Consider the following 10,041-nt stretch of genomic DNA (forward strand, 5'->3'; position numbering starts at 1 on the left):
CCGCTAAAATAACGAAGGAGTGGCTTCACAACAACTCCGTGGCTGTTCTTGAATGGCCCAGCCAGAGCCCTGACTTAAACCCAATTGAGCATCTCTGGAGAGACCTGAAAATGGCTGTCCACCAACGTTTACCATCCAACCTGACAGAACTGGAGAGGATCTGCAAGGAGGAATGGCAGAGGATACCCAAATCCAGATGTGAAAAACTTGTTGCATCTTTCCCAAAACGACTCATGGCTGTATTAGATCAAAAGGGTGCTTCTACTAAATACTGAGCAAAGGGTCTGAATACTTATGACCATGTGATATTTCAGTTTCTTTTTTAATAAATTTGCAAAAATTTCTACATTTCTGTTTTTTTCTGTCAAGATAGGGTGCTGAGTGTACATTACTGAGAAATAAAATGAACTTTTTTGATTTTTGGAAAATGGCTGCAATGAAACAAAGAGTGAAAAATTTAAATGGGTCTGAATACTTTCCGTACCCACTGTATAAATGTATGTAATTGAAACAAACTACTATGTTGATTTCCAACACAATCTGGATCGAAGCAGTGACAGTTAGGGGGCCGCATTATCTTCAAAAGCTGCCTAGCAGCATGAAATCACAGAGGAAACAGTGATGACAGCTGGTGGAATAAAAACAGATGGGCTCTTTACCGGAAACGCAGGATGGCTCTGTCCCTTTAAAGCATTTACAGCCTTCTCCAGCCCTTCCCCTGTAATGTGACTGGCAGAAATGTCCAGCAGCCGAAGCCGAGGCATGGTGATTGTTGTGGCAACCAGCTCGGGCAGAAGATCATCACTGAGACGGTTGCCAGAAATCCGCAGCTCGGTGAGACTAGCCTGCAATTTTAAGGCACGAAGGAGCGGGTTGAGGGAAGAGGAAGCCAAGCTGAGGCCACACACCGACACAGAGGAGCTCCCATCCTGCACCTCACACAGCCGGGTGATGCGCTTGTTCTCATCTGCGGGGAGACAACGAGATGTCATGCTTCTCGAGAATTGGATATAACGAGATGGGATATAAAAATGTGAATGTCTGCATTTGCGTGTATTTGTGTGTGTTGCTCACCCACTGCCAGGCTGTGACAAGCCTTCTTGTAGCGCTCAGGGAGAGGAGGGAGATCCCAAGAGCAAACTTCAGCCAGAACCTACAACACAACACACCATTATGACTCTGTCCTAAGGAAAATAAGTCATCTTAGAGCAGTCTTTATAAAGGCACTTTTCTCAACACTCAGACTGGCCTCACCTCTTCATTGGTGTGCAGTACAGCCAGCAGCAGGTCTTGCGGGGAGAGCAGAGCACCTTCCTTCTGCAGCGAGAGGCGAGGTAGAAGGCCACATTTCTGGTAGTAGCGTTGAGCAGCCTGCTCACACAGCCACGACACAGTGCAGGAGTCGGCCTCACTGGAACACAGTGGAGTGAGGACAAGGGTATATGAATAAAAACATGCAAAAAGCCACCAGTGTGATCCTTAGAATCAAAACCAATGTTATATCCCCCAGCTCACTGGTGCTGCTGCCACAAGAGATTTAACAGCAGCCTAGACTTTTAAGACAATAACTAAAAATGTGTTTATAAAAAGAAAATGACATTTATACCAACCTTTGCGGAACTGGGATGAGGAAAACATCTTCCTGAACTCTGACCCTCATTCTGATTGGTGGAGGCAGTGATGTGGGCATGGGAGCCAAACTTTGAGCAGGAGGCTGATAAAAAAAACAAAAAACAGATTGGCTTCTTTATTAAAAGGGGAACTCCACCAATATTACACATCAAAGTCTGTTAACGGGTGAACAAAGTAATATAAAGCCTTTTGTGGCTCTAGGGACTAGCGGACTGAGGCTACATTAGCCGCTACTAGCATAACACACCTGAATCTCTGACTAAACTGCCGGCGGTCAAGTTTAATTGTGGGTGATAAGATGATACCTCTGGTTCTGCCGCAGTGATTTTGACAACGTCAGGGGAGTTCAAATCTACCAAGAACGTGACTGTTCACAGGTGCGTAAATATTGGTAAAATTAATTTTCCATTTTACCCAGGTATGGAAAAATACTGTTGCTTAGTCAGATGTCTGTGAAGGTTATTCGAAGTCATAGTTAGTGAGTATAGTTTTGTGGCTATTGCTTAGTTACGAAACAGTGGCACACATTTTTTTACATTTAAGGAGAGACTATTCATTTCAAAGACATATTATCCGTCATCCACATATTGGTGAAAGAAAAGTCCTGACATTAAATCAAGAGTAAGCTCTACAAATGAAATGGAAGCCGTGCAGTGGGACTGATGCAAATACGCAGAGTCAGTTTAGATCCAAGATGAAACAGATGGTGTTCAAGCTTCAGTCTTAAAATGGCACCGCTACCTTCTTGATCCTCTCTCTCTCTCTTTTACCACCATATTCATCACTGTCTACAGTTAATCAAGAAAGAAGACAGATTTCTGAGAAATGAGGTTCCAGTTATGGCTCATGGTGATGCTGAAACATTAATAATTGTCTAGAAGCAGTCGACTTTGTCCTGAATAAGTAATGTGACATGCCATTCTGAATTTTGACTTTGACTCTTTCGAACTTGAAATGAGTCGTTCTAAAGTTACACTACCTTCGTCCAAGGCAAATAATACTGCGCTGTGTGTATTTGCCTCCATCTGTAACTCATCAGAATAAAGGGTGGGATCTCACCTGCACGTGTATTTGTGGTGGCGGAGGTGTCTCTGCTCTCAAGTCATCGTCATCTGTAACGGTGGGGTTATGTGACCTGTTGACCTCTCGTTTGCCCAACCTGACCATCCCTGGCATCTGGGTCATTTTGACCTGGTGAGGCTTCAGAGAGCCGTTCTTTTTCAGAGAGAGATTCCTGCTGGAGGAGGAAGAGACTGCAGAACCTGGAAGAGAAGACGAGCATAATAAAGATAAAATACGCAAAGAAATGTGGAGTGAAATAGAATGAAAGAAAAACAAAACAATCATTACCTCTGCAGGCCGTGTTTTGACCTCTTGCTGCTGACGACGAGGCGGTGTCCTCTCCCCACATCCAACTCTGTTCCACCCGAAGCCTCCTCTTCTTCTTTGGCTGCATTTCCTCCAAATCATCCTCCAGCCAGTCATCAGCCAGATACTCCTCCTCTGGAACCAGGGCTGATTTGTTGCTGGATGAAACAGCCGGCGTGCTGGAGAATTGAGGCTGTGACAGACCATGGAGACGGTTTTTGGCGCTGCCTAAGCCTCGAATGGCGCTGTGGTACTCCTCCCGGGCAAAGACAGATGACGCAGGAGCCTCCCTGACACTTTCGCGACCCGAGTTGGGGTTCAAGTTGTCATCCTTGTTTGGGGGAACTTCCTTCTGACTCGGTGCTGCTTGTAAATTGTGTCTAGGGCGGACTGGACGGAGAGGACTGACCGGGCAGTCAGAGTCGCTATCATCTGAGGAGCTGCTGTTATTCTAAGGAATACATATAAATACACATCACGTATGGTAACTGTAAATCTAAAGAATAGTTTGTAGAATATCAATGAATCCAAAGCATTTGTAAGAAGAAATGATATAGTATGGTGTATTTCTATCTACATATATGTAAGCATTTGCCAGACTTTACCCCATACAGGACAACAGCCTCTGTTCCTCTGTGACGCTGTATTGAGCCGTTGCTCTGCCACCGTTTAGGCCCGGCAGGTACAGTGTTCACCTCTGATTTCCTGTTGGTCCGGGGCCAGTCTTGGCTAAGGTTACAGCCCCCTCCAGAGGACGACAGCGGCTCAGAGTTCTCAGCATCAAACAGCTGGCTGTCCTGCAGGGCATCAAAAGGCTTGGCTGGGGCTGGAGCAGCGGGCACTGTGTTAGAAAGAGATAAGTGGGGAAAAACAGTGTTTGAAAAGGATCCTTAAAAGGCTAAAGTGGTATGACGATGTAAAAAGGCCTAACCTCCCCCTGCGAGCGCCTTTCTCAGCAGTCTCTCTGTAGCGATGCACTCCTGCTTGGTGTCCTGGTCCAACTCTCTGCTGTACATCTTGTGCCAATGACGCAGGGTGTCCATGGCGTTGTCCCCCTGAGAGACAATGGTGAAATGGTTTAAATAGAGAGAGATAATTTGTGTTTAAGCAGAAACCTTTGCTATATCCCTCTTGTCGAAGCCACCAGACTCCCTAACGCGTAATTGTGTAAATTGGGTGTTTTTTTGGGGATGCACCACAATGAAAATTCTTGGCCGAAGCCAAATATAATATGCTAGGAGACAATTCAGCAGAACAGTGTCTGCTAACAGCGATTTTTGCGTCTTTCTCGGACACTTTAAAATAATAATAATATAATAATAATAATAATAATCCTTATTTGTAGAGCACTTTTCAAAAACAAGTTACAAAGTGTAAAGATAAAAAAAAAATGCTTTCACACTGCCGACATCTCTACGTAATTGTTTGGTAAAATTTATTCGGTCGATTAATTTCGGTTGCCGAACATTCGGTGCATCCCTTGTGTTTTTAACACTTTAAAACACCAAAGTCACACAATAACACAAGCAAAATAGACTGAGGCAGCAGTAGACCAGCAACTTCCACGTTCTGCAAAGTAAAATTCTGTTTAACCCTGTCGCAGATACCAGGCCCTCGGTTACTGTAAAAGCAGCCTGATAAATACGTGGATCATTTTCTATTACAGTGACAGTTCCTGTATCTTCCCCACACACACCTTGGAGTTGCATTGGGTGACAGAAGCCCCTCGTTCCACCAAGAGTCTTGCAACTCTTAAATTGCCACAAGCGAGGGCATCATGGAGAGGCGTCACTCCCTCACATAAGGGACCACCAGGGTCGTTGATGTTAGCGCCGTGCTCCAGTAGCACGGCTACAATGTCTGCACAAGAGGAAAAGAGACAGTTGTTTTTTTATTTCTGTAAAACATCTGTTAAACAAGGTTAAATACAGTTAATATAAAACCAGTTACCATAGTGACCATGGTTGCAGGCCTCATGAAGGGGCGTCCAGCCACAATAGTCTCTGGGGTTCACCGGGTGACCCTGACATACAGACAAGCAGAAAATCATTAATTATCATTCAGTCCATGTTGTTATGGTTTCTGTCTGTAGCCTTGTTTTTTTTAACCCTCTAATCTTCATGAACGTCAGTACTTATAAATGATTCAATCTCTCCTGAGATGAAGTCAATTTATTGGCTTTTTGTGTAGTAAATATTTAACAAGCTTAGGCAAAAGGTTCAAGTCCAGGAAGTTTGTTATTGAACTTCTGCTTACAGTACAGATATTTTACAGCTTACTGTGGATTTTACTCTCATCTGTCTGCCTTTCCTTGTGTTCGTCTTATTGTTAAATGCAGTATTTTTTATATCAGTCTTGTTTTTCCTCACCTGTCCTACCAGATACTGGACCTGCTTCAGGTTTCCATCTATACACGCTCTGTGCAGAGTCGTCTCACCCTTCTCATTCCTCTTGTTCCACTAAAGCAGGAAAACAGAAAGGGGCAGAGGGTAAAAGATGTAAGATAACAAAGATGAGATGATTGCTTGTGCGAAGTGACAACTGATACATGACGCACCCTTCCGGTCTTCCTCCTTCCCGATACCATCTTGTCGTAACCCTCCAAATCGTCTTCTAGAAACCACATTAAAAGACAAACATAAAATAACCCAATAAATAATACTGGAATCCCTTTGTCTAGAGATGGTCAGAACGCCAGTTCCCTATTGGAAAGTGTACCCGAGTCTGAGAGAATGATGTCACTGTCATCTAGAGGTTCACTGTTGTCCATCTCCTCCTCCTCCTCGCTCCCATCTGGACTCCAGCCCTCAGTTGCACACAGCTCCTGCAGCCTCGCCTCAGTGTCATCGGCATTCGATGAACCACATCGTTTCTGGGATGCCAGCCAGAGCCTCAACACACGTTTCTGCAGGAGGGAAAGTGAGGTTTCATACACAGCATCATTTTAGACCCTTCCCAGACATTTTAAAGCCTTGCTCAGTGTTCAAAGTATCACTATTTTTTTAGAGATATTTTTGGGCATTTATTTGATAGGAATAGTGGATAGAGAGAGGAAAGGGGAAGAGAGATAGGGAGCGACATGCAGCAAAGGCCTGTTGTTGGATTCAAACCCGAGCCGCTGCAGTAAGGACTCGGCCTTGTACATGGGGCGCACGCACTCTACCAACTGAACTAACCGCACCAAAGCATCATTTTAACATAGTAGATGGGGTTTAAACTTTCAGCTCTTCATTCCAGCTCACCTGTAGTCTAGCCTGCCCAGACTTCTGAGCGCAGTCTGACGCCTTACTGTAGCTGCTGTCTATATCCTCAGAGGCACAGCTGCTCTCCTCCTGAGCTGTTGCAATGTTCAGCCAAGTGCTACACTCCTGATCCAGACACATATAAATGAGGAAATTAGAGACGATCAATATTCATTATCTATGCTAATGATATGATTGTAATTTTTTATATTTTTAATTATGTTTGAACTTAATAATTGATTTTTAGTGGAAGTTCAGACTGCCAGTCTTTCACACTTATATACTGTAAATAGTATACATGATTTACCTATAGCAATAAAACAATATTACTTAGAACGGCTATTTATAAAGAGTAATGTTGCGTGAATCTACAGGTAGTGCATGTATACCTCAGTAAAGCTTCCCTGCCGTAACGCCAGCTCCTGTCTGTAGTGCTCCACTGACTTGCTGTGCTGTCTCAGGTCAGTGTAGGTCGCAGCCAGGGACACGTGGATGACAGCCAGCTCCCTGGCAGGCTTTCCCAATGCCTCAGCACCCTTAAGCTACACAACATAGACAACAAAGTTTAACATAATTCATTGTGGGGATGTTCTATTCTGTGCATAAACCTCAAATTGGAGAGGCGATCAAATGCATTGAATATTGGGTGCTAAAGTAAAAAAAAAGTTGTTGTTTTTTTATACCTGAGCTTGATATGCATCCAGAGCTTTGCTGTAGCAGCCAACCTTACAGTAAAGGTCCCCCAGCTGCTCTGCCAGCCCCACGGCCTGATGGGAGCTAAGTCTTTTTCCCTGATCCTCCCCCAACTCTTCCTCTAATTTACAGCCCTGGTCCGCTATTACATTCAAACACATCACACCATCAACTCAGATATCTTAGTGAAAAAAATCATTTTAAATAAACACAAGTAATCAACAAGACTGAGAGGCTAAAAAAAAGCAAGATCTTTTACCATATTTGAAAGCTTTCTTCGCTGCCACTCTGTCCAGTGGTTGCTGGGAACCCAGCAAGAGAGCTTTCTTCAGAGATCGTCTAGCTGCTACGAAGTCACCCAGAGACAGCTGCACCTGTGGATAAATGTTATGGAGATACGCAAAGTACAAATTGAACAGCCACAATGGGTTAGTTGGTTGAATGCAGTTGGACTAGTGTTCCTATAGCTTTCTCAAGATTGAGTTCACACCTTGCCAATGCAGTGAAAGCACTCGCTCTCACTGAACTTGTCTTTGATCTTTCTCGCACACTCTTTGGCCTGTTCAAGGCAGCGCACAGCATTAGACTTCTGACCATTACGGAAGTAGATGTTGCCCAGGTTAAAGTTTGCACGGTAGAGATCCTCCAGCAGCTGACTCTTCCTTTACAGAATAAGAATGGAGAATGTAGACAGCTCAATTAACAACAATGTGAGTACTTTTTAAGTACACTTAATGTAAGTCTCTGTTGTAAACTCAGTGAAAGGTAAGGGGGGAAAAAAGGAAACATTCCTCAATTTTTACTTTAAGATGAAGTATAGTTTAATATCTGCTTACTCTGCGATAAAGACGCTTCGTCGGATGAACTCACTACAACGCTTGGGCTCCCCCAGATGATCACAGACCAAACCAAGATTGAGGAAGAGACGTGCCTTCATCTCACTAATCTCTCGCCCTGACACAGTCCCTGGAGGTGAGTGAAAATTTTTAGAAAATGTTAGAACAGACAAGTAATACAAAAATCAATGGCGCTAGATAATTCAATACGCTGAGGACACAAACATGCACAAAGACAAACCGTGCACACCTTCTAGACGGTCATCCACAATAGCCAGGCTCTTCCTGAAGGCATCCTCTGCTTGCTCTAAACTGCTCCTCGATTGGTCTGATTCATAACGAAACAGGTAGGTTCGACCAATAGTGGCCAGCGCCCTTTGCTCCTCAGCGTGATCTCTGACAGAGCGAGCCAGGTCCAGGTGACGCTGCTGGTGCTGAAGATGAAAAATACATACAACCCCTTACACGCTTTCTTAATGTCCTTGTAGGGTTTTAACGTGAGCCAGCATGTTTTCATTTGTAACATTATAGGACTGACATTAAGAGTATTCAGAATTGGTTTAATGGCCACAACAGCATTGTGAATTAAGCAGACTCATCAACTCACTTTCAAAGCAGCCTCAATGTTCCCCATCTCTGCATAGCACTCTCCTATCTTTCGATTGGCCACAGCTCGTCCAATCACATCATTTAGCACTTCAGAGAGAGACAACTCCTGTTGGTGCTCCCTGATGGCAGCCTCATAGTCACCTGAGATACACAAGGACCAGACAGGCTTTGAAATGTATTAATAGTAAACTTTCAAGGGGGGGGGGGAGCATAAATCAAAAGTAGCATCAGTACTGGGATTATGCAACAAAAAGAAGAAATTTACACTGAATAAAAAGTAGAGTTGGTATGGTGTGAAGTAGGGGAAGACATAGGAAAAAAGATGAAGGAGTAGAAAACTACACTTCACATTACTTGAACTCATTATACATTAGATTATTGTAATAATACGCCAGCATGTCCACTTAACGTACAACACATGCAACAGAGAGACAGGAAATTATTGCAGACTTGCAGGGATGTGTGAAAGATATACTAGAGAGTGGAGGTGGTGGTCAAGAGGTGGCTGCATGGTGTTTTTGAGGACAACTGGATTGATTCAAGAACTGCAGTAACTCCACACTGAGAGGGGTTAAATCCATAAGGAAACATAAAAAGCAACATCAGAAGAAGAAGCAGGCAGTTGTGTGCAGGAGGGTGAAGCTTTAAATTAATGCAGAGATGATAGTTCGAAGGTGCTGATTGAAAACTACTTAAAACTCACCAGCGTGGCTCTTATTATACAAAGTTATTGTGAATATATTTCCATGTATAGTTTGTCAATGCACACGATTTTGTGGTCACTTCCATCTGTATGTTTCATAAAATTCTATCACTGCAATCTATTCTGTTTGAAAAATTGTATATAAAACTCGCCTCCTGCACAAATTCCGATAACTTACACAATGCTGAATTAAACAGTAAATTCAATGTTGTGTAAAAGACGTAGGACAGTTTGACATATTATCCACCCCGATGCCGCCATATGAATCAATTACCATTTCTGGACAGCAGCTCTCCCAGCTGATTGCAGATGCTGGCCTCATCTCTTAAATTGTTGCTGTTCTGCGCTTTGCTCTTGGCTTTCTGCAGCTCTGCAGAGTAATCACACATTAAATTTTAACAGTGTAAACAACCAAAACAAAGGGGGATTAACACACGATGTTCAACTGGCAAACACCGTAGAAGTAAATCAATACTTACGTTTTATCTCCCGTGAATAGCTCATCTTAATCCCTGAGCACTGATAGCTAACAGCGAGCTAATTTGCAGCTGTGTGTAGTGAATGACAACCCGCGTCACTTTAGCTTAGCGCTAGCAGAACGAAAGGCAACTGCCAGACCATGAATGAACAACAAACCACTTTTTTTCACTTCATTTTCATGGATACACGTCTTTGCCCATCCATTAATGTTGTCCTTGCCATGTATGTATCCGATCGTGTTCGATGTCTCATCAAATAGGCTACGATGTAAACATTTCAGTAAACATCTTTTCACTTTAACTATCAGTGAACTTTACAATGCCCCGCCAATGCTACGTAAGCCAATCACATCCCTGCATTAGTATCTAGTCGCTTTTTCACCCTGATCAAAACCTCTCAGGCACAAATCCCGCCATGATCCCGCCTTGATCACTGGGATTAAAAGGTCGTGTATCTAACCAACCCTGATTATCTCCTA

At 43.5% G+C, this 10,041-nt stretch overlaps 1 protein-coding gene across 1 annotated transcript; it reads right to left on the minus strand.

The window, feature by feature from the left end:
• Nucleotides 1-569: 569 nt before the first annotated feature.
• Nucleotides 570-10,022, minus strand: tonsl (tonsoku-like, DNA repair protein). The gene is made up of 23 exons (XM_046063669.1): nucleotides 9,563-10,022; nucleotides 9,358-9,453; nucleotides 8,379-8,521; nucleotides 8,022-8,205; nucleotides 7,772-7,901; nucleotides 7,426-7,597; nucleotides 7,195-7,309; nucleotides 6,926-7,077; nucleotides 6,632-6,784; nucleotides 6,243-6,368; nucleotides 5,719-5,905; nucleotides 5,558-5,613; nucleotides 5,370-5,459; nucleotides 4,951-5,023; nucleotides 4,697-4,860; nucleotides 3,932-4,055; nucleotides 3,606-3,841; nucleotides 2,983-3,451; nucleotides 2,692-2,894; nucleotides 1,611-1,714; nucleotides 1,255-1,411; nucleotides 1,075-1,153; nucleotides 570-967 (listed from the first exon to the last, which is right to left on the minus strand). The coding sequence occupies exons 1-23, from the start codon at nucleotides 9,585-9,587 to the stop codon at nucleotides 591-593; spliced, it is 3,615 nt and encodes a 1,204-aa protein (XP_045919625.1). The 5' UTR covers nucleotides 9,588-10,022; the 3' UTR covers nucleotides 570-590.
• Between the last annotated feature and the right edge of the window lie 19 nt (nucleotides 10,023-10,041).

This window comes from Micropterus dolomieu, linkage group LG11 (assembly GCF_021292245.1).
Source record: "Micropterus dolomieu isolate WLL.071019.BEF.003 ecotype Adirondacks linkage group LG11, ASM2129224v1, whole genome shotgun sequence".
NCBI lineage: Eukaryota > Metazoa > Chordata > Actinopteri > Centrarchiformes > Centrarchidae > Micropterus > Micropterus dolomieu.